General features: G+C 41.6%; 1 protein-coding gene across 1 annotated transcript in view; it reads left to right on the top strand.

The window, feature by feature from the left end:
* Positions 1-23397, top strand: part of Nell1 (neural EGFL like 1) — an 824157-nt gene that overhangs the window by 766754 nt on the left and 34006 nt on the right. Inside the window, exon 16 of the mRNA XM_050122124.1 lies at positions 10673-10813. Within this exon, the coding sequence (XP_049978081.1) occupies positions 10673-10813 (141 nt within the window). The remainder of the gene's footprint in view (positions 1-10672; positions 10814-23397) is intronic.

Here is a 23397-nt window from a genome sequence, read left to right as displayed (position 1 = left end):
GATTAATAATCACCAAAGATAATAGGTATTTGAACAAGTTTAATAACAAAACCAGACTCACGAAACCAAGGTTCCAGCGGAGTAGCCGGCGGAGACAGGAGAGGAAGGGAAGGGGCGCGCAGCCTCTGCCCGCCCAATATATCAGTAAACATACGCCCGAGGGCAGCCCGCCCCCAAGGGGAGGGCTTATCCCTACATAGCTTGTGGGAGAATGAATGATTTCATTCCTTGTCCAACAGCAAAGATTGTCACCTCTAATCTAGTCTAGGGATCTTCTTTCAGTTTGGGGCATGTAGTCCACTGAATACCTAAGTCATGTTCTTCGTGTAGGATGTCAGAGTTAATATTCTTGTCCCATTTCTCTGCCCAGCAAGCTCTAGCTGCCATGTCTTTCCAGGGTTTCACCTTGACAGTCTTAGATCAAGGTTCATCTTCTTGCCCTCTTGATGTGGGCAGTTGAGGCAGCTGCACATCCCACTCTGTGTTCCAGCAGCCATGCTTGGAGAACACTTCTCATATACAGCACTTGGCTTTGTTCTGTCCTGCAGTTCAGATGTTGTACATGTTCCCTGCTACTCTATGTAATGTCAGCATTTATCAGAGTATTGGTTTTATTTCCTTTAAGTTCTTAAAATGTTTTCCAATGATTCTTTAAAGTTCTCTATAACAAATGTGACTTCTAGCTAGGTGTGCAGTTGGTTTCTCTTACCCATTCCTCTTATCTGAATCCTATCTTCCTCATTATTAATCTCCTCAGTAATTTATTTACATGTATTGAAATCATGGCACTTATTTGTAGAAGTTGCAATTGCTTAGGAAGGGTTTCTTTTTCTTAGAACAGGTAGTTAATATCCCTGAATGAAAACTCTAAATTCTGCTCCTCTTTCCACCCTTTTACCTGGAAACCTGCTGATAGTGAGTTGAGCCACCTTTAAGTTAGCAGTGGACCTTAGCCCTAGGAGGAGCCTGTATGGGATATAGCTATTAGTGTGAACTGGGAAGTCAAGCGGACCTTGTTGAGGTCCACATTCTAGTACCATCCAGGTATTTTTCCACTGCAATATTATCACATACTGAAGTGTTTGATTTCAAATTATCTACAAAGTATTCTGAAGATCAAATAAAGCAGTAAATATATGACACTTATCAGAAAACCTGAAACATACTAAATTACTAGTTAGTTCAGATAGTCTTCTCTGTGATAGGAAAAAAATCCCCCAAAATACAATATATCATCAACAGAATTGAATTTGTAGCTAACTGGAGTGATGGAACTTTAAAAAATTACAGGATTTGGAGTTCAGAAAGGATTCCTCAAATTAAAGTTGGTGTTTGGTTTTTAAGTTAGAAATGATTATTTGCATGAATTGAAACTGGGTATGAAATGCATATGCTTAAATCAACATTTCAGAGTAGTTTTATATTAAAAAGACTTTGATCATCACAGACAAATAGAGAGATTTAGGTCACTTCTTTATACTTTGAGCCGGAAAGTTTGTATAAGGTAGCTCATTTGTCAAAGAACACTGTGACATTAAAAAAAACCCTCAAATCATAGAGTTTTCAGTTTATACAACCTTCAGTGTCCATAGTGGTAACAGTGCTAGGTCTACACAGCAAGAATGAACGACCATTCACGTCACTTACGGTTCATCAGTGGGTTGTTCCCTTGTTTGACTGAAAGAACCTGCAAAGAAGTCTAATGTTCAGTAAAGTAATGTGTGAAAATGTTGTCTGAATCTACTCTTTGCTTTTTATACAAATGAAAGAATTAATTTATTAACATGGAAAATAACTTAGCCAAGCTGATTCAATGATTGAGTGTCTGATCAGCTGCTATATTTTAGTTAAATCTCTCTGGGGTAAGGGTTTTGATATTAATGTGCTGTTGCTATGGGTTAGGGAAGGCAATCAGAGAAAAGGTCATCATGTAGCTATGACTGCACTCACCCAGGTCTGAGAGAACTAGGCCCCAGGGCATAATGTTGGCTGCAGACCTGGGGAAAATGAGTCAGTACAAGGCAACTTTTGACACCATCACAAAAATGAATTTCCTGTGGCCTTCTTTCCTTCATCCTGTCTGTCTTTTCGCTTCTTTCTTTCCATCAGCACATGTCTGTCACTGCCCACTAAGTTCTAGCTTCTGTTTTGTCTCCATGTTACATCAAGAAGTGTGCATGCTAGGGAGGGAATAAAGAAAAAGCAAGTAAGAGCACCTACAACATACAAAGTCTGCTAGATAACCAGAAAGAAGAAAGAAAAAACGTGCAAGCAACAAGGGAACATGGATGTGACTGGTTAGGGGGAGCTGGTTTTGATCATTATTTGAGTCAAGGCCAAAATAGTTGAAAGCCTCCTCTCTGGAGCTTTCTGAGCAGACATTCTAGGCAAACCACTAGCATGTGTAAAGGTTAGGGCACAGTGGGGCCCATGGCTTGAGCATCCCGGAGCCAGTGCAGGTGCCCTGTGTATGAGAGTGAAAGAGTGGTTGGTGATTTCAAATAAAGTAGATGGGTCAGATAAAGATTTATAAACACTTAACAGAATTTTGATCTTTATTTCATTGACGATGGGAGATAAGAAAGAAAAAAAGGTTCTAACCTAGAAAATGCTTTACTCAAAGCATAAGTGTGTATGTGTATATGTGTTTGAGAGAGAGAGACAGATAGGGACAAGCAGCCAGTGAGCCAGACTGACTGACAGACAGACTGATGTACTATGGCCTGATTATGATTGTTCTCCGCAAGACTCATGTGGACACACTGCTCCCAGTGTTCCATGGCCTTTAGAGGTATCATGTCAAGAAACATCTACTCTCGCAGAAGTTTAATGTAGATCCCGAGAGAACGGTTGACTATTATGAGAGTTTATTGCAAAACAAACCTGGAGCTTCCATCTGGACTCTCTTGATAGTGACTGCTCAGGACACATGTCCGCTAAAGTACATTCCTGTCAAGTGTGGATCAGTCCGCAGCCCTGACCAGGAGCAGAGCAGGTGTTCTTAGACTGTGATCTTAGACATGTGGGACTTTAAGCAAAATAAATATCATTGCTTCAAAAAATGCTCAGTGTCAAATATTTCAATGGCAACAGAAAGTAGACTAAGTCATATGAATGTTAAATTTTTGAACAAAAGATTTTGAAATGAAGATGCCTCAGAGGTTAGCTGATTTCTAGGTAGTTGTAAGCATGTGTCTGAATTTGTGTTTGTTCTATTTATATCCATCTGTCCATCCTATTTAATCCGTCCATCCATCCATCCATCGACTGCAAAAAGTTTCCAGACTAAATGAGAAAATTGCGGAAAACTTGGTAAGTTTATTTAAAGAACAAACAGACCAAAAGAAGGCCTTGGAGATAAAGTTAGAAGGGTCCAGTCAAGAAAAGCCTGACTCCCTTGCTTAAAGTCAATTAGGAAAGAGACTGACAAAAGGCAGAAACCCTTGCCATAAACATGATTTCTTCTCAGATTTTAATCGATCAAAAAATCTTGCTAGTTAAGACATACAAAAAAATAAACATTTTAAAACATTTCTATGACTCTCTGCCTTTATTTGGGCTTCATTTGAGAGTCAAATACAATCCTATACCGTAAAAGAACTTTCAGAGGTATCACCTTCCCTGATTTCAACCTATACTGCAGAGCTGTAGTAATAAAAACTGCATGGTATTAGCATTAAAAACAGGCACATTGATAAATGGAATTGAATCTCTGAACTAGATGTAAATCCACACATCTATGGACACCTGAGTTTTGGTAAAGAACACAGCTTTTCTGGTTTGCCCCTTATTACCCTGACTCTCAGCACCAAACATCTGGAACTGCCTGCATAATACGTGCTGAGAGCTTTTCTTGCTTTCCTTTGGGGAGTGAGTCTGTGTGAGTTCTAATTAGAAAAGTCTACCATTTAATATAGCAAAAACTGTCTTAAACAGCTAGGAAAGGCTGGGTGTAACCAGGGTATACACCCACCCTGTGTAATGGATCAGTATCACACCAGTGTGCTTTGTTTTGTTTAGAGACAGGGTCTTTCTGTGTAGTCCTGAATATCCTGGAAAATGCTATATAGACCAGGCTGGCATTAGACTCAGAGATCTGCCTGCCTCTGTCTCCCTAGCTGGGATGAAAGGTAAGTGCAACTACAGCAGGCTTCCTCATCTTTAAAATAGCACATTATAGTTTCAAGTCTTTAGGAATAAGCTATTCCATGTAACAATGCTGGAAGCCAGAGAAAAAAGGTTCTGCTTTCTTCAGCATGTGACTGCTAAGGTTTCCCTAGACACTGGCCTCCAATGAGCAGGTGAACACAAGGCTGAGGATTCACGAGGCATGCGTATGTGATGTGTGAAAGTGACATTCCTCATTTCAGTCACAGTGATTGACTTACTTGCAAGTGAAGTACTCATGACAAACCCTGGATTTGTCAGAAAGTAGCCGGAAATTCTGTTTCTGCTGAGGAGGTCTCTGCACTCTGTGTTCAGTATAATATTAGCATCTAGGGAACACTAGATAATCATCAGGTTTTAGTTTGCCATGCTTACAGCAATTTGATGTTGCCGACTTTATTTTCTTAAATTTATTTTATATTGGTGAAGAGATGCAAGTTTTAGGGTCTATTGAATATGGAGTCAATATTTTATTAATTTTGTTGTCTCAAGATACAAACAAATACCTGCAAGATCCAGAAAATACTTTTTATTCCCAACTAGTTTCCTGACTCCAGGTTGATACTTTTGTATCTTTTTTAGAGTTTATAATATAATTATCATTCTATTTTCCCCTTCTATTTTTCTCCTCCAACACCCCTCCCTTGCTGTCTCTCAGATTCATGCTCCTCTTTTCTTTGTTGTCATATCAGTGTGTGTGTATAGACAAATATATAAATGGGATCCACTCAGTCTGTGACTGTATTTGTTTTCGGGGCTGAATACTTGGTATTGGGTGATGAACTGGCGTGCTCTTCTTAAGGGAAGTGTCTTCCTCCCCTTCTCAACATTCCTTTGTTGCCCAGAGTTCTTGGTCTAGGGTTATTTCTTTTAATTTGGAGAACCCATTTATTCTGTTTTCTCCATTTTGATATCATTCAAAAATCTTAATAATAATATTGAGTAGAAACATATATCTTGAGGTTTGTGTTCAGCAGCATTGTGAAGTTTTACTTTATTATTTCTATCCTACAAATCAGAAAACAAGGTCTTAGAGGATCTAAGTAATACATTCCTGTGTTGATAAGCAAGAATTGTTAAGTCATGTGTCTCTAAAGCCTGCAGTCTGAGCCACAGCTGTGTTTTTAATATTGAAGTTTTTCCTGCCAGGTTTTATCCTTCCAAGACAGAAACTCTGTCTTCCCAAGAAGAAATAGAATTATGCTTAGCACCTAGTAGACACTCAGTAATCTCATATTGAATGAAAGATAACAAACTTTTCAATGACTCATTCTCAAGCTACAACCTCTTCGGAGCAGTTGTGATGCCCTAGCACAGTTGTTCTAGGGGTGCGACTTAAGGCTGTGACCTTTTAATACAGATCCTCCTGATGGAATTCGAGGCTTCGCTGTGTCATATGGTGTACCCCTTTGTCTCAGAAGCGTGACTGGCAACTATTCATTTCAATGGAGTCATTGATCTAGTTCAAGGCCTCTGGTTTTCAGTACATTGCCCTCACGGGATCCCCATCAGAACTCTTCTGGGGTATCTTACAGGTATGTTCTGCAATACCAGTCCCTTCATGAGCTCCAGCAGGACATAGATGGGGCAGATGCTAGGGTGAGTCAACCCAAGGCCCAGTCGTGGGCCTACATGTTAGCCAGGCAGGTCAGATCAAACCACGGGGAGGGGGGGCACCCTTCTTGGGTGTGGTAGCAAAATCAGTTCCCTTAGAGGCATGTCCTCAGGGTATGTTCATCCTCACCTATGGTGAGAGGTGAGGGCCCTCTATCCCAAGTGCAGGGCCAGCTCTGTCAATTATTTTGTTGCTACTTCATAAATAATTTTGACAGTGGTATTAATCACAATGTAAATATCTGATATGAAGGATATCAGATATGTGGCGCCCAACATTATTGCGACCCACAGGTTGAGAACTGCTTCTTAGCAAACTGAGCCACAACTATACTATGAGCTTCACACAATTAGTATAAAGTACAAACTTGCTTTTTGAGAAAGGATATTAAGGATCAAAGATATATTCAATGGTAGAATGCTTGCCCAGTGTTCCCAAGGCCCTGGGTTCAGTCTCCAGGAGAAGGAGAAAGAGAACCAGAAGGAGGGGAAGACAAGGAAGAAGAAAAAGCAAAGAAAAGCTCTGAGAAAACATTATTGACTAACGTACATTTTCACCCAAGAATTCCAGTAGGAAGACCTTAAGGAAGAGAATAGCCACGTCAAAAGAGTGAGACTTCACAAGAACCTAGTATTTGCAGAGGGCTTCCAATAGAAAATGCGCCCTAGCACACATCCTGAGCAATATCTAATATCACACAGAACATATGAAAATCCTCGGATAATCATCTGCTTCTCAGTGTCAATAAAAGCCTTAATACAGAAGGAAGGTTCACTGAGGGCATGCAGAGCTCCTTTTGTTTTCTATAGTTTCCCCTTTAAATCTCTAAAGATTAGAAATGGAAGCAAAGTATTAATCAGAAACTACATGGTATCTGTCAGAATTAAATACTACATAAACATTAAAACAACCCCATTGAATTTAGTGTGATGAATTGGCCTCCTGTCCGGTTGTTCACAAACAGCAACAATCGTCGTATTCCCAGTCTGTACTGTGACACCTTCCAATCATTCTTCTCATTCATGGTACTAATTTATATGTTTCATCCATTTGTTCCCACATACCTTCATTGAGACTTATCATTCACTTGCTAAGAACGGATATGAGTCTAAATGAAAACTGCCCCCATCATTGTTCAGAAATTGGTATTTGAATGATAGATGCAAGCGGAAATGTGTATTGAGCAGGATGTAATGAAAAGTATATCACAGAGACCTTGAGCCACTGGGGGAGGGAGGAACTGGAGCAGGTGGCACTAGGTGAGAGTTGAAGAACACCTGGACATAGCCTCTCTTCCTCGATTGTCAGCTTCTAGATTTTAGCTATCAGGTTATATTCATCTGCACATTCGCCATAATACCAAAATAATGTTTACAGGTTTTTACTACAGAGAATTGAATAAATGCATTATGTTTGAATCAACCACCCTTTCTGGTGGCTGGTGATATGATGATGGTGTTGTTACTGATGTTGATTTTTCACCATGGTTCAGCCAAACACCTGGATGTAATGTTAGTTTGTGTAGCTTACATGGTTATAAATACCATAAATTCTAGTCTCAAATATCCTCCAGCATTTGTTGTTCTTTTCGCCTTGTTAGATCTATGCTAGATTAAGCTGAGATTTAGACAGAATCCTGGATCTTGCTAGTGGAAAGAAACACATTTTTTAGGGTGACTGACATGCTGACAGCCAGTCATACCCACTATGATTCATCAGAATTCCTCCATCAAGAAAGTTGGATCCCACAGTAAACTCATGGGGACCCCGTTCCACAGCATCTGTCTTATTTGTTTGCCAGCAGCGGTGCTGACTGTGAGAAACACATCAGCAGACAGAGGCAGTCCTGGCTGGTCTTCAGGGGAACTAGCCTTTATAATGTGTAAAGACCTGGAGTGGCTGAAAACCCTCTGTGTGTTTTCTGGACCTGTGGTGGCTGCATTGAACACTGTGGTGACTGAATAGAAGGGATGACAAGTGTTATGAACATGGCACACATGTGTGCTCTCCACATGCAACAAGGGTATAAATAGAATGGATTTCTAGCTGCAATTCATTCTTCACTGGGGCTATAAATATGCAGCGATATCACCTGGTGCCCATGCATGATCTGTGGTTATTCTTGGCAGAATCTGCTGTCAGGAGTGAACTCCAGTGAAAGGGAGTCTTCATTGTCTTTCTCATTTCCAGAGGATGTCAGAGCTGCGCCAGGGTCCCTGGGGGGAAGTCTCAGACCTGTCACTAGCATCTTCTCTAACTGTGAGAGTGTGTACTTGTCTGGTTTACATTCTTTTGTTGCTATAAAGTACTCTAACCAAAAGCAGCTTGGAGAGGATCAGGGTTTATGTTGCTTATACTTTCAGGTTACAGTCAACCACTGAGGAAAATCAGGCAGGGGTTTGAAGCAAAAGCTTCAGAAGAAAGCTACTTGTTGGCACACTCATAGACTCATTGATTTGGCTCTTGCTTACCCAGCTTTCTTATACAGTTGAAGACCACCTGCTTAGTTATGGTACTGCCTTCAGTAGACTATACCTTCTTAAATTATTTAATAATCAACAGAGATGCCTACTGATACACCCACAGCTCACTACGATCTCAGCAATTTCTTAGCTGAGACCCCTTTCTCAGGAGATTGACTTCAGACTGTATCAGTGCCTACTAGGTCACTTGTGTCCACAGATAATGTGGCCTCTCTACTGCCTTAAACCCTTATTAGTCTCATCATTTTATCTTAGAACTCAAGTGTTTGTCTGTCATTTATCCTGCCTCTAGATATTTCCCATTGAATTTAGAGTGGAAGTGATGTCATCATCATCATCAGTCATCTCGTCATCACCATCACCATCCTCTTCCTTATCAACATCATTCTCAACATCAGTCATCATCATCATCACCATCATCCTCATCAGTCATCATCATCACCATCCTCCTCCTCCTTATCAACATCATTCTCCTCATCAGTCATCTCATCATCACCATCATCCTCCTCCTTATCAACATCATTCTCAACATCAGTCATCATCATCATCACCATCCTCCTCCTCCTTATCAACATCATTCTCCTCATCAGTCATCTCATCATCACCATCATCCTCTTCCTTATCAACATCATTATCATCAGTCATCATCATCATCACCACCATCACCATCATCATCAAAACAGGGTCTTACCATGTTGCCTTGCTGGCCCGAAACTTACTATGGAGACAGACTTGCCTCAAACACACAGAGATTTGCCTGAATTTGCCTCCTGCGTGCTGGGATTAAAGGTGTGTGTTCTCATGTAAAGTTTATTTTTAAAGTCAGTTTAGTCGTCCTCTAAACCAGAAAGTGAAAGGGTAGGAAATTTAAACAGGGTTTTGATGGGCAAAGCAAGATGAACAGTTGTTTTGGTCTCTAAGATACCTTAGCTTCCCATCCCTGCTTTCTGCACAGCCGAAGGATGATGGCACAGCAGCTGCTGCTTATGGGTGTGAGCAGCCGAAATGTGAAGGTGGATAGAGATCAGGGCCACTTTGGGGAGAGATTTGAAAATGTCAAAGCCAGAATTTCTTGCTATTCCAATGTAAAGACTTGTCTTTCAGCCTAACACGAGAAAGCCATTTCTGAAAAATCAATTTTCTGGTTACACTTTGTATTTCCCACGGCCTTATATTCAGTGAGCACTGAGCTGACTCTGTAAGCTGAGGCAAGCCTTTCCACTGTATGAACTGAGACCTCATCCCATCTCAGTTGGTATTTCTGAGAATGGTAGTCTGCCTCACAGCTTCAACTTATAAGTTTGGGAAGTGACAGTCAGTATTAAGTGTTGAGAGCTCATTTCAGGAGATTTATATAAACACACACACAATCTAATTGCAGTATCTGAAGATGCCAGAGAAGTTCTGGGGCCTGGCATGCAGGTACATATTGAAAACGCTGTGCCAAAGGAATGCATGCTGGGAAAATTGGTGATAGGCTCGTTCTGCACAGTGTAAGGCACTTTCTCTCTAGGCTGAGTTGTCAAGCGGTGACACCGTCATATATCAGGCTACATCCTCAGCTCAGTGTACAACTCTGGCTTCAAAGGAGTAATTGCAGACTGACCCCGAGCTGGTATCTTTAATAGGCCTTGTAGAAAGAAATCCCAAAGTGCATTCATTCATTATGTTTTATATTCCAGTATTAATTAAATTCATGTCCATAGATGCCATTATTCAGATATTTCCAGGAGAACAAAGAGAAGGGTTTTGGCCAACAGTGGCTACATTCCAAGAAATAATTATGTAGAGAAATTCTGTAAGAAGGAACCATCCCTGGCATGATAACCAGCAACCAGAGTCTGCCTAGTTTAGCTCAGGGGCAAGTGCTTGGGCTTAAAATTCTGTGCATGATTTAGGTATTTGGTGATTGTGAAGAATCAGATCACAGAGAAAATTAGCAAAGCTCTAGAGGCTTCTCTTTCTCAAGAATATGTGAAGAATGAGGATTTTTAGAAATAACTATTCTAGTAAATTAGCATGCTGTCCCCAGATTATTTTCCCCAGAGCAACAGATCCATGAGATGCTGAACATTTCCCAAAAGAAAGCATTCACCAGTGAGATAAATTTGAAAAATGGTGTGTGAGGTTTGGATGGTGTGTGTGTCTCTGTCTGTCTGTGTGTCTGTGTGTCCTTTCTCTGTCAACGGAGTAAGCACATTCTTGATAAAAATGCCATCTATCCTTCTGGACTCTGCAGGAACATCACCCTGTTTTGATACATACATCTGAATCATCTTGCAACTTTTATTTGAGATGATACGTCAGCTGTAGTATGCAGGCATGAAAGTGCATGAGGCTTTTACCATAAGGTTAGCTGTACATAGACACTAATGTCCCGGTGGACTTGTGTTTTTCTCTGAGGCAGATATTGATGAATGTGCAGAGGGATTCGTTGAGTGCCACAACCACTCCCGCTGCGTTAACCTGCCAGGGTGGTACCACTGTGAGTGCAGAAGCGGTTTCCATGACGATGGGACCTACTCACTGTCCGGGGAGTCCTGCATTGGTAAGCAGCTCTCAGCAACACCCTGCACCGGGATCTTTGCAAGGGGTCACTTGCTTTGCAACTTCATAAGATCACTCACTGGTTAAAGTCATCTCTTTCCAATTCTCTTCCCTTACAATTAAGAGATTAGGTCAAGGATTATACAAGGTGTGAATGTTGGGAATTTTAGAGCAGTCAGAGGAACAAAATCTGGCTCTTTGTGTTGAGGTGTTTAGTTCTTTCTCTGTAGAACTGTGGTGATAAGTTGAAGCTTTTGGCAGTCTGAGGAGCAGCTAACAAGTGGAAATAGTGCTAGATTCAGAATTAGAAAGTGGAACTTGACTTCAGACTTTTAAAAGTCACTCTGCTCTCTGATCCTTATCTGGGTAGGTGTAAAAGGAATAATAACACATGTGTCTTTTCAGGATGAGATGGAACATCTGTTTAAAATTGCAAGCTTCAATCTGATGCCTATGTATGCTGTATCTTGTGTTAACCTTGTGTGTAGAAGGAGCTGCGGGCAGGCCTGCTTTTCATCCTGCCTGGCTCCCGCACGGCTAGCTTTACACCCAAAATAACAACACACAAATAGTATTCTTTTAAACACTGCCTGGCCCATTAGCTCTAGCCTCTTAGTGGCTAACTCTCATATCTTGCTTTAACCCATATCTAGTAATCTGTGTAGCATCACGAGTGGTGTCTTACCGGGAAAAATTCAGCATGTCTGACCTGGGGGCTGGGTCCATCACGTTTGACCTCACTTCCCTTCTTCCCAGCATTCTGTTCTGTCTACTCCACTCACCTAAGGGCTGGCCTATCAAATGGGCCAAGGAAGTTTCTTTATTAACCAATGAAAATAACTCCTCCATCACTTGTGGTCATTACTGTTGCCATGGTCACCATCTCCTGCTGTATCTTGTGTTAATCTTGTGGTTATTGCTATGGCCACAGCCACCACATCCTACAATGTCACCACTAATCACCATTCCGCCTGTACTTCTGCTCATGTTCAGTGTAGGAAGTTGGCAGAGTTCTTGAGCTTAGGACTCTAAGGTCTTGAAGAAACCCAGCTGAGGAGGACTTAACTGTTTCCTTGAGATCCATGGCTAATCCCGTTCATTCAGGTCCTGTGTAGTCTGCTGAGTTCGTGATGTTTCTACAGTGATTTAATCAGCACTTTTTAACCTTTCCCCTAGTGTCAGCAAGAGGCTAGGTTGGGCTGAGCCACAGTGGGATGTAGCAGTAACTTTCCACCATCCTCTTGCTGTGGGGATGAATGGGGGACTGCAGTGACAGGCATAGCCCCTAGGGGTGAACCGCTGCTTCCCAGTTCCAGCTCTTCCACTTCTGCATCTGTTCATTTAGGCAAACACTTATCTAGTCTGTGCCTTAGCTACCTACATCTGTAAAATGGAGATAATGCTTAAATCTAATTGTTATGAACTTTGTAATAGCTAACTGGATTCGTATCTGTTAAATATTCACCATGTATTAGTGTTTATCTTAAATGTCAGGACATTTCAGCACTGTGTTAACACTCATCTGTGTTCCTATTATTATTGAAGTGATTGTTTATAACTTCACAGAGAGAGTTTCCTTTTAAGTTTTCACATACTTCCTCTACATATTGCTGGCATTTCTGTATCTGTATAGCTCAAGACATAGAGTTAAGAGCTTATATAAACAGTAGACCAAATGGCTGTACCAGAGACCCAGAGACAGAGACAATATTAGTATATATGATACTAACGTTGAGGACTGAAATACAAATTTAATTTTTGGTAATTATATGTAATGTCATTAATAAAGGAAATGCATGAATTTTTAGTTATAAAGAGCTTTAGAAACCCAGTTAAAACTGCATCATAAATGACTGGACCTGTTGTGGGGCTGTACACCTCTGCATGTGGTGTGCCTCCACTGTGGATGGCAAGGCATTAGATGGCTTAATCATCGTAAATGACTGAACCAGCCGTGAGGCTGCACACCTCTGCATGTGCTGTGCCTCCACTGTGGATGGAAAAGCAGGTGATGGCTTATGTGCAAGTTCATCTGTTTTCTTCTTTGATGTGTTCATAGGAACGATTGGCCCTCTAGTCTGCTGATTGTATACTCTTTACTCAGGACTGTTTCAACACTGCCTTTCCAGTTTCAAAACATGCTTTGTTCTGCTGCTTTTCCAGTGAGAACTAGTGTAGTCAGAGTGCAATAAATCAGGAAATGCAGTCAGAGTATGCGGCTACCACAGAAACTCTGACACAGATGGGGTGGCTGCTTGCTCCCAGTCACAAGGTTTATTTGATATCAGATTAAATTGAACCTCGGTCAAGAGAGGCAGCATCATGGATACACAGGACAGTCACTGTGTGCATATGTTCTGATATGATCATCACAGTAGGTTGACATTTTATAGTCCCTGTGTTTGTCTCTGTCTTCCAGTCTGAGTGGCATGTATGCACATTCACAGGTGTGCATAAGAATGCTTGTGTGTGTACATATGTGTATGGGCTCATGCCTACCCTTGCTTCATCCATGCACTGACTCCTCTTCTGTACAGGAAACTTCCTGATTGAAGTGGACTTTTTGACAAAAGCATGGTTATTTTCATTTATGTCATTCAAAACTTTAATTGTTCATCGAAATTATTTTTCTTTCTCTTGTTTTTACAACAAAAAAACCCAAAAGAACATAATTCTGGCCATCACTCAGTGTTTCTTTGGTAGCTGACAGCAATTTGGTTGACTCAGAATTTGCTCTAGACACACAAATGTAAATTGTGGTATGCCATCTTCCCAGTCATTCTTATTTTCAGTACTGCCTTCTCTATAAGCAACTTCTCATGTTTGTCTTGCTTTTAGTTGGCACTGTCCCTGCCTACATCCTGGCTTCATTTTCTTGGTGTGCTAACCTGCTTGCTCTTTCCAGGTCTGCAACATGGCAGTGAGTGCCTCCTAATCCTTGGTTTATCTTCCTTGTTCTCTCTGGCACTTGGCATTTGCTGCCTCATTCATTAGGCCTCATATCAAATGTTTTCCTTAGGGAGAGCCAGTTTGAATATTATTCAAGTCTCCGTTTTATATTTTCCTCAAGCACTTTGCTATACTATATATTGATATCTTAAATACTCTTTAGCACATGCGCGAGCATATTTCTAATAGTCTCTTGAGTCAAACATACATGTTCTTGTGAGACAAGACTTTGTCTTTCAATACTATACCTGTGACCTCTAGAAAAATCCAGTCTTGAAGACAGCTGTGTCAAATGAGTGAAAGGAACAGGCGTTCAAAATACATGAAGTCAGCTACATTTTCTATTTAGTATGGGATATAAGCTAGGTCTGTAGATTATTTTGCAGGGCAAAAGATGTTAGATTCTGTCTAACCACGTGAGACATTTCAGAAAAGAAATTCACTGGGAGCTCCCACCACACCAACCCTGCATCACACTTTCCGGGGATTTCACTGTGAACAAGTGGCGATGTCTATTCTTGAGGGATTTATGAACTGAAAGCTCAGAATCATAATAACAGAGCTTAGTGGCAGTAAAAATTATCACACCTGAATAAGCCCTAAATAGCACAAACCACTACTACTTACATTTAAAAGAATAGGCAATTCCTAAAACAACCTTTAAAATAAAAAAGATGGTTTTTGCAAAATGGACTCAGCTATGCTTTCCCTCCCAGACAATGGCAGAAACACAAGCTTTAGAATCTAAAAATGCAGCCATTTGGGCTTTTAGAAGAATCGGCTCATTATTCTATGTTTTTTTTTGTCAGATGGCAATAATAACACCTGCTGTATTCACTTGATCAGAAACTCTACACTGTTGACACAGTAAAGAATAGCATTCACACAAGATGTATTGTTATCTATAAAAATATTCAAGATTTGCCTTTTCCCAAAATAGATCATGTGGCCTAAGAATTGAGTGGTGCCAGGCATTATAGAGGCAGAGTCATCATACACAGGAGAGTTGTTGGTGACAAATTGTTCTGTGTGTTGTTCATTTGTACAGGGATGCCAGAAGACAAGGACCCACAGATACCTGTATTAGTGTTAGCAGAAGGTACCAGTGGCCTGCAGTGACACTATGTTTTCATGGAGTTTAGGAGTCTGTGATTTGTAGTTCTAATGTGGAGGTTGTAAGCAGCTCTGTGTGTGCGCATATGTGTGTGTGAATGTGTACATATTCATGTGTATGTGTGCATGTCTGTGTGTAGATGTGTGTTGTGCATGTGGGTGTGCAGGTGTGGGGATGTGCATGTGTGTGTGCAGGTGTGGAGATGTCCATGTGTGTGTGCAGGTGTGGAGGTGTCCATGTGGGTGTGCAGGTGTGGAGATGTACATGTGTGTGTGCAGGTGTGGAGATGTACATGTGTGTGTGCAGGTGTGGAGATGTACATGTGTGTGTGCAGGTGTGGAGATGTACATGTGTGTGTTCAGGTGTGGAGATATGCATGTGTGTGTTCAGGTGTGGAGATGTGCATGTGTGTGTACAGGTATGGAGATGTACATGTGTCTGTGCAGGTGTGGAGATGTGCATGTGTTTGTGCAGGTGTGGAGACGTGCATGTGTTTGTGAAGGTGTGAAGACGTGCATACGTGTGTAAAGATGTGGAGATGTGCATGCATGTGTGAAGGTGTGGAAATGTGGAGCTATGCATGTGTGTGTGCAAGTGTGGATCTATGCATGTGTGTGTGCAGGTATGGAGATATGCATGTGTGTATGCAGGTGTGGCAATGTATGTATGTGTGTATGTGTGTGTGTGTACAGATGTAGAGATGTGTATGTGTGTATGTGTGTGTAGGTGTGGAGATATGTATGTGTGCGTGTGTGTGTGCAAGCGTGGAAATGTGCATGTGTCCATTCTTGTGTGCAGTGTGGAGATGTGTATGTGTGTATGCGTGTATGCAGGTGTGGAGATGTGCATGTTTTCATGCATGCATGCAGTGTGGAGATATGTATGTGTGCATGCATGTGTGCTGGTATGGAGATGTTTATATGTGCATGCATGTGGGCAATGTGGAGATGTGTGTGTGTGTGTGTGTGTGTGTGCAGGTGTGGAGATGTGTATGTATGCATATATGTGTATGGGTGTGGAGATGTGCATGTGTCCATGTGTGTGTGAAGTGTGGAGATGTGTACATGTGCATGCATGTATGCAGATGCGGAGATGTGTATGTGTACATACATGTGTGGAGATGTGTACATGTGCATGCATGTATGCAGATGCGGAGATGTGTATGTGTACATACATGTGTGGAGATGTGTATGTGTGCAAGCATGTGTGCAGGTATGGAGATGTGTATGTGTGCATGTGTGTGTGTGATTGTGGAGGTGTAGATTTGTACATGGGTATGTGCATGTGTGCAGCAGACAGGCATTGATGGCTGGCTGTCTTCTGCGATCACCTTTCCTACTATTTGAACAAGGTTTCTCACTGAACCTTGAGCAATGCAACCATCTGGTTGGCCAATGAGCTGCAGGGTTCCTTCCATTTCTGCCTCACCCCAGCATTGGGATTATGTATCACTGTGCCATGATTTTACATGTGCACTAGGGATCGGGACTCAGTCACTGTTTGTAGGGCAGTCACTTAATTGCAGAACCATTGGTCCAGGCTAGAGTCTCCTTTTCCATCCTTATATGGTGGTCAACATCACCAAGAAATTAGGAGAAACACTATATCTTTAATGATGGCTTGCAGAAATATTAGGGCGTTAGATATTTTGAAAGATTCACTTCCCCTCCCCCTTTCAATCACTGTTGTCACCATATTCTCAGTCCTGCTTTATGGACCTTGATTTTTCTTTCATATTTGTCATGCTTTGCATGGATGAGCCAGCCTGCTCAAGTGCTTCTTCCATTCTTCCTCAGTGTGTTACTCTTTGTTTATGCATTTCTCTCTGATTATCCTGCACCCCATTTCTACCTGCCAAAGTTCCAATCAAATCCTACTCTCCAACCCTGAGATTTCCAAACTCGTTTCATATGAGGTCTCAGGTTCATTTTTAACAATGTGTGTGGTCTAGCAGCATAATCAGGAGAATTACTCTCAGTTGGTCTTGCTTGGGACCTGGACTGCAGTGGTCTTTTAAAACATCCCCAAGAGACTAGAAAGAAAGGATACTCAGTTTCACATAAAATCATAGTCATAGATGTTCTCAATGAATGAGACTAGTTTTAAAAAGTCTTCCAGCCGGACGGTGGTGGTGCATGCCTTTAAACCCAGCACTTGGGAGGCAGAGGCAGGCGGATCTCTGTGAGTTTGAGGCCAGCCTGGTCTACAAGAGCTAGTTCCAGGAGAGGAACCAAAAGCTACGGAGAAACCCTGTCTTGAAAAATCCAAAAAAAAAAAAAAGTCTTCCATATTTTGTGGACCTACAGCTATTTATTTATATTTTATAACAGAATTTACAAGATAATTCTTGTGTTATTGATCAGTTTTTCATCCCTACAGCATTTTGGTATGTTCTTTATATCTGCATATCTATATTAAGTTAAATCATGTTGGGAATGCCTTATAATAATTAATAAACAAAATCTTCAGAACCCACCAAAATCCATTTTTGTTGAGGTACACTGGAAGAAGACAGTTATTCTCCCAACAGGAGGCAGCTGCCAGCCTTTTGTTACTCCCTTCTCCTCAGGACACCATAGAGTGAAGAAGGCCCCATGCTGTGCTCTGCTCTCTGGTCACTATAAAGAGTACAACTGCATGCACAGCTGTGCACCCACTGTCACCACATAACGAGGAACAAACAACTAGGGAAGGTTCTTCTGTAATTCCTTACTAAAGTTTTAGTTCGCACGTCCATAATTAGTCAGAGGTATTGTGGCATTTCGATGAGTGTTAGCTGTTATAAATATTTACAGATAAACCAAGAGGCCAAGTAGGTAAAGGTAGACACAGGATGGATCAATGACACCAGGACCCAGATAGAGAGGTTGAGAAGATGCTTCCCATTTGTTTCTGGCTCTCTGTGTGTCCCCCAAATACCTGACAGTGGAGTTGTCTACAGCTGATGAATCAAATGAAAATCAATCCCATCACCCCCCGTTGGAAGCTGCTATTCCCTCTACAGTCCAACCACTCGTGTATAAACCTGGGGCTGGGAAGCATGACGAGTAGACAAGGTGTGTTGTAGAGACTTCCCTGAAAAGACGTGTGCTCTTCCTCATTTCAGTGATAAACACTTTACATGTGACATTGGAGCAGAATCAGTCATACCCAAGGCTTGGCAGTCACTCGGATGAGCAGGCTAGCAGTGCAAGTCCACATGTTGTTGAACATTGGAACTAAAACCAGGTATTTGATAGAATCCTAATAGGGTCTCTAGTTCACTCTCAGGTCTATCCTGTCAGACGCCCTGTGTTATTCAGCTTTGTGCTTCTGGAACAGGATACCTGAGGAGGAAGGTTTTAGAGGCTTTGGTCTATGGTTGGCCAAGTCCATTGCCTTTAGGTCCATAGCACGGCCTTTATGGCCCATCTTTAGGTCCATAGCATGGCAGAGCATCATGATGGGAATCATGCAATGGAGAAAACTGGTCACCTTATGCTGGCAAGGGAGCAGACAAGAAAGAGAGGTGTAAGAAATGGCTGGGTCAACTTACATCTGTCAAGGGAAGGACCTCAATGGTCTACTTCCTTCAGCCAGGCCACCAGTATCTCCCAATTGGCCCATTTGCGTCAGAATCCAGAAATGGATCGATGTGCTGATTAGGTCAAAATCCCGATGATCCAGTCACCTCTTAAAGGCTACACTCCCAAACACTGTTGTATGTGGTCCAAGCCTTTAGCACATGTACTTTTAGGGGTCATTTAAGACCACTACCTCTGTTTCTGGTTAGTATAGATTTGGGATCAATTTCCATGCTGTTGAAACATCTTTCTAGCTAGCAATGGCCATGAGCAGGGCAGAGGATATGGGGAGGCTGGGGCTCAGTTCTTATCAGATGGCAACCATATGAATAAAAATAGAGGGGACCATTAGGATGTCAGTGTGTATATGTGAGCTCATGTATGCACGTGCACACACACACAAATGTATGCATCTGCGTGTACATACAAATTTATTCATAATACATATACATGCACACCTGCATATATAATATCCATAAAGCAGTATTGTGGTGGTGAGATGGTTGGTGCAGAGAACTCATCCCTCAGGAATATTAAAACTTGGAAGTTGAAAATAAAAATCACCCAGGAAACAAGTGCTAGCCTTCTTATGCAAACTAGAGTTCACTGTAAAATGATGTGGTTGGCACTATAAAATATGGTGGTAATTAGGGAAGAAAAGAATCAACTAAGACAGGAGAATAGCCATAACAGGTGGCATGTAAGCAGTTGGACTCACAGGTAAAAGATATAAAAATCTACTAGTAATGTCTAAAATCCATACACTATTTAATGCTTTCCATTCCTAGACTTACTTATGCTCAGATTAATTCTGTCAGAAAGTGATTTACATAATGACCATCTAATGAAGCAATAAGCTGAGTCTTCCCTGTGGATTATGAATGTCCCCAAATTTATCTGGCCTAAAATCTCTTTTATTTCCCAGCCAGTTTGTGAAATATTTGCAAATTTTAACATTTTGTTCTTTATCATATCTACCCCTTTTGCTGCCTCCCTCCAACTTCTCTTGAGTCTCCATCTATTATCTCTTAAAGACTCTTCTTCTTTTGTTACTGATTATTCTTACACAGACAGACACACAGACATAGAACCTACAGAATCCATTAAGTTTTGCTTATGCGTCCATTTAGAGTTGACCATTTGGGACTGCATAAACAGTCTGGGGGCCATCTCTGCAGGAGAGCGATTCCCTATGCAGAGAACACTCATTGAAATCTTATGGCTTAGTGCTAATTCTTGGAACTTTCTAGAAAGCCTTATTCAGGCAGTGATATTGAATCATAAGCATCTTCTGAAGACATTTCTTTACAAAGTCTGCGGCAAAGATTTGTTGAGAGCAGAAGTTGCTGTGTAAAAAGCAGATTTTTTTTATTGTAAATTGAGCTTTCTTAGAAGGAAGTCATGCCAATCTATGACTACTTGTATCTACTACTTTCTTTATTGATATGGTCATGTAATATGAGTCATTCAGCTCTGCTATTCTGTGCTGAGTTCTGGTTTCCTGACATATCATTGGCTTTTCCATGAGATAAATGGTTCCATACTCATACTTTGGACACTTGTGATTCTGCTTTGCACATAATGTTTGTCTCCTCTGGTGACATGAATCAAATGGACCCATAAGCAATGCTACTGTTAGGAGGTGTGTGACCTTGTTGGAGTAGATGTGGCTTTGTAGGAGGAAGGGCATTTCCAGGGAGCTGGTGTTGAGATATCAAATGCTCAAAGCAGGTCTAGTGGTTCTCAGTTCACTTCCTGCTGCCCATGGAATGTGATGTAGACCCCCTCAACTCCTCTAGCACCGTGTCTGCCTGCATGCCTTCATGCTTCCTACCATGTGGAAAATGAACTAAATCTCTGGACTATAAGATAGCCCCGATTTGATGATTTCCTTTACAAGAATTATTGGGTCATGGTGTCTTTTCTCAGTAATAGAAACCCTAACTGAGACATCCTTTCTATACAATCAGATTCATCAGCCTTCAGAGAGCTGCTCTCTTAACCATGTTGGTTGGCTAAGACTTGAAAACATTTTTATACATCAGACCATAGCATCTCAAAGGTCTCTAGAAGGAACATGCTGTGTCAGACTCTGGGCATAGGAAGAGCATATGTGATACAGAGCTACTGAAGCTAGAGGTGAATATTTTGGGATGTGTTGACCCACCCAATGGGAGGTCAGAGGAAGGGGAAGCTATGAAGAAGGCTTAATGGAGCTGGGCTGGGTGTGCAGACCAGGAATTGTTGAGTGTTACCCAAGAAAAAAAAAACACAGACCAAGACAGCATTTGCCAGTGTGGTTAGGGTTTTCTTTAGCGCTTTCTTCTCCTATGAATGTCGCGTCTCTAAGGATCAACCATCCAAAGCTATATTTTGAGTTTTTTATTATAGGATCATAAAGAATGTTGCTAGCAAGTTTTCTTTATTATAAATTTTTAGGGTTTTGTTTATCTTTTATTTTTATTTATCTGTTTTTTGGACACAGACTCTCATCATGTAGGCTCAGGTATCCTGGCGGGACCTAAATGGCAGCCTGAATCTCTCAATCCTCCTGCCTCACCCTCTCTTGTAATGAAGTTACGAGGGTGTACCTCTTTAAAAGGGTTAAGTTTTGCTTTCTTCCTGAGTAGTCAGACTGTTCTGCTAATGAGAAAAGAGTAAGTGGGGCACATTGAAGACTTATTTCCTATATATGAAATGTCCCGTATAGATTATGGTTGTTAATCTGAAAGTGTGATCCTCTAGGCAGCACTGCTCACTTTCACCTGAGGTTCTTAGAAATGTAAATTCCACACACTCCACACAAAGAACTCCGTGTTTGGGGTTTGGATGAGCCCTGGTGGCTAATGCTGATGCCCTATCTGGTCTGTAAACCACTGCTGTGGGATTTCCACTGAGCCCCTCCAGAGGAGGCAGGAGCACTGACTGCGCATGCATATCTGGGCTTACAATTCACAGAGGACATGAGCAGATACTTTCCTGGGGATCTCAGAAAGATGCTGACCCTCTCCAGAGTAACAGCCATTGTGAAAACAGCAGGTCCCAGAGTCAGCATTTCCAGCTGCCGTTCTGATTCCCCAGTACTTTCTGCCTGGAGATATGTAACCTTTCTCCCGGGAGAGTCATCTGCCTTCTTTTCTCAGCTCCTGAATAATTCTTGGTGTTGAGTCTTATGCAGTTGTCAGCTTCTTGCCTCTCGAGGCTCCGTAGGAACAATTGTTTCATCACAGAAACTTCTGGCTTAAATGCTTTAGAGGCAAAGATCGTGTCTAAGCAGCCATTGAGACGCCAGCATCTGCAGCTTCCTTGGGAGGGATATTGAGTTGTTTGCTTTAGTTTGAGGTTACTCCTGCTGCTGTGAAATGTTTACCTGTGGCTTTATGAGAATCTTAACCTGCTTTACTCACATCAAAGAGAGCACTGTGGGCAAAAAAGAAAAAAAAATCACCATTAACCTTTGAGTCCTTCTTGAAGTCTAAGTGGTAGGGAACGGAAACAGGCAGAGATTAGTGGAGGTTACACTGTGGGCCGGCCAGGTATGTGATATTTAAAGACAATGGGGTTGGAGCAAGTGGATGTAGCATGGAGTTTCCCTTGAAGGATAAGAAAGCAAAGGAAGTGAAGGACATATCAAGGGTGACAGTGTTTCCAGGCAAAGCACAGGGGCGGTAAATGCTCCAGGGAGCAACAGCAGATAGTGTGGAAACATCCCTAATGGGAGCTAGTTCTTTGTGTATAGATGTGGGGGGGGGGGGCTGTGACACTCTAAACTCAAACAAACGCCTGATAAATGGATGTAAGGGTGGGAAACGAGAATAAAGGAGACGGAAAGGCTGTAGACCATATTGTGATGGAGGAGTTGAGAGTGTTGAAACCTTCCTTGTAAGAAGTTTCTCCCAAAGTTAAAATTTTGTGATGTGTGCAATCACTTGATGTCTTTTGTAGAAGTAACCATTTTTAATGTGTCACGTAGCTCCACCAACTCAGAAGTACTTCACATGGGATGCCATCCCTTTGGGATAGTTAATTTTGATCAGTAATTGATTGGACTGTAAATTCCCTAGGGAATCGGGGAGGACATGTCTTTGTGTGCATGTGTGAGTGGGTGCATTTTCAGAGAGAATGAGCCGAGAGGTGGGGTATTCTCCGAATATGGGTGAAGCAGGGTTCCAGATTGAATAACGAGGTATCATATAATAGGGTGACCGCTAGCAGTCTTTATCTACTGCTTCATATGCAGTGTGGCCAGTCACCTCACATGCCTGTGGCCGTGCCTTCCAGTCATGATGTGTACCTTCAACTGTGAGCCAAGACAAAGTGATCCTCTTTAGTTGCCTTTGTCAGATATTTTCTCACAAGAAGAGAAAAGAGTAACCAACATGCTTAGCAGACTGAGTGTGCTCAATAAATATTTGTTAGTAAAGAGTCCTCCATTATGATTGGCCCATATCCAAGTTATCCTGATGACATAACTGGACCGTGTGTGACCAGCAAGAATTTCTTTTGTTTCAGTTCTAGCCACGTTAAATATAACCAAGGGATTGTTAAAGATGAATACAATAAGAGAGAATCTAAAATGGCAAGTAATCTAAAATTACTAATAAAATTGCAATATGGAGGATGATCCTAGTTAAGTAGAATAAAAGTCTAAATTGTATAAAGTGATTGATTTGTTTGGTGGTGTTTTGTTGTGTTTATTTTTAAGATTTGTTCTGTTACTTTAAATTATGTGTAGTAGGAATGGGTGTGTGTATGTGTGTGTGTGTGTGTGTGTGTGTGTGTGTGTGTATGTCAGTATTTGCACGTGATTCCCCTTGGCAGTCAGAGATATGGGATCCTCTTGAGCTGTGGTTAGATGAAGATGGAGCCACTTAAAATGGTTCTGGGAACTGAACCTGGGTCCCCTGGATGAGCAGCAAGCTCTCTTAACCACTGAGCCATCTCTCCATCCCCATGACT

Source organism: Alexandromys fortis, unplaced genomic scaffold, assembly GCF_014885135.2.
Source record: "Alexandromys fortis isolate MF-2015 unplaced genomic scaffold, M_Fortis_MF-2015_v1.1 scaffold_170, whole genome shotgun sequence".
Classification (NCBI taxonomy): Eukaryota; Metazoa; Chordata; class Mammalia; order Rodentia; family Cricetidae; genus Alexandromys; species Alexandromys fortis.
The sequence above is the reverse complement of the archived record's forward strand: the minus strand, read 5'-3'. Positions and strand labels throughout refer to the sequence as shown.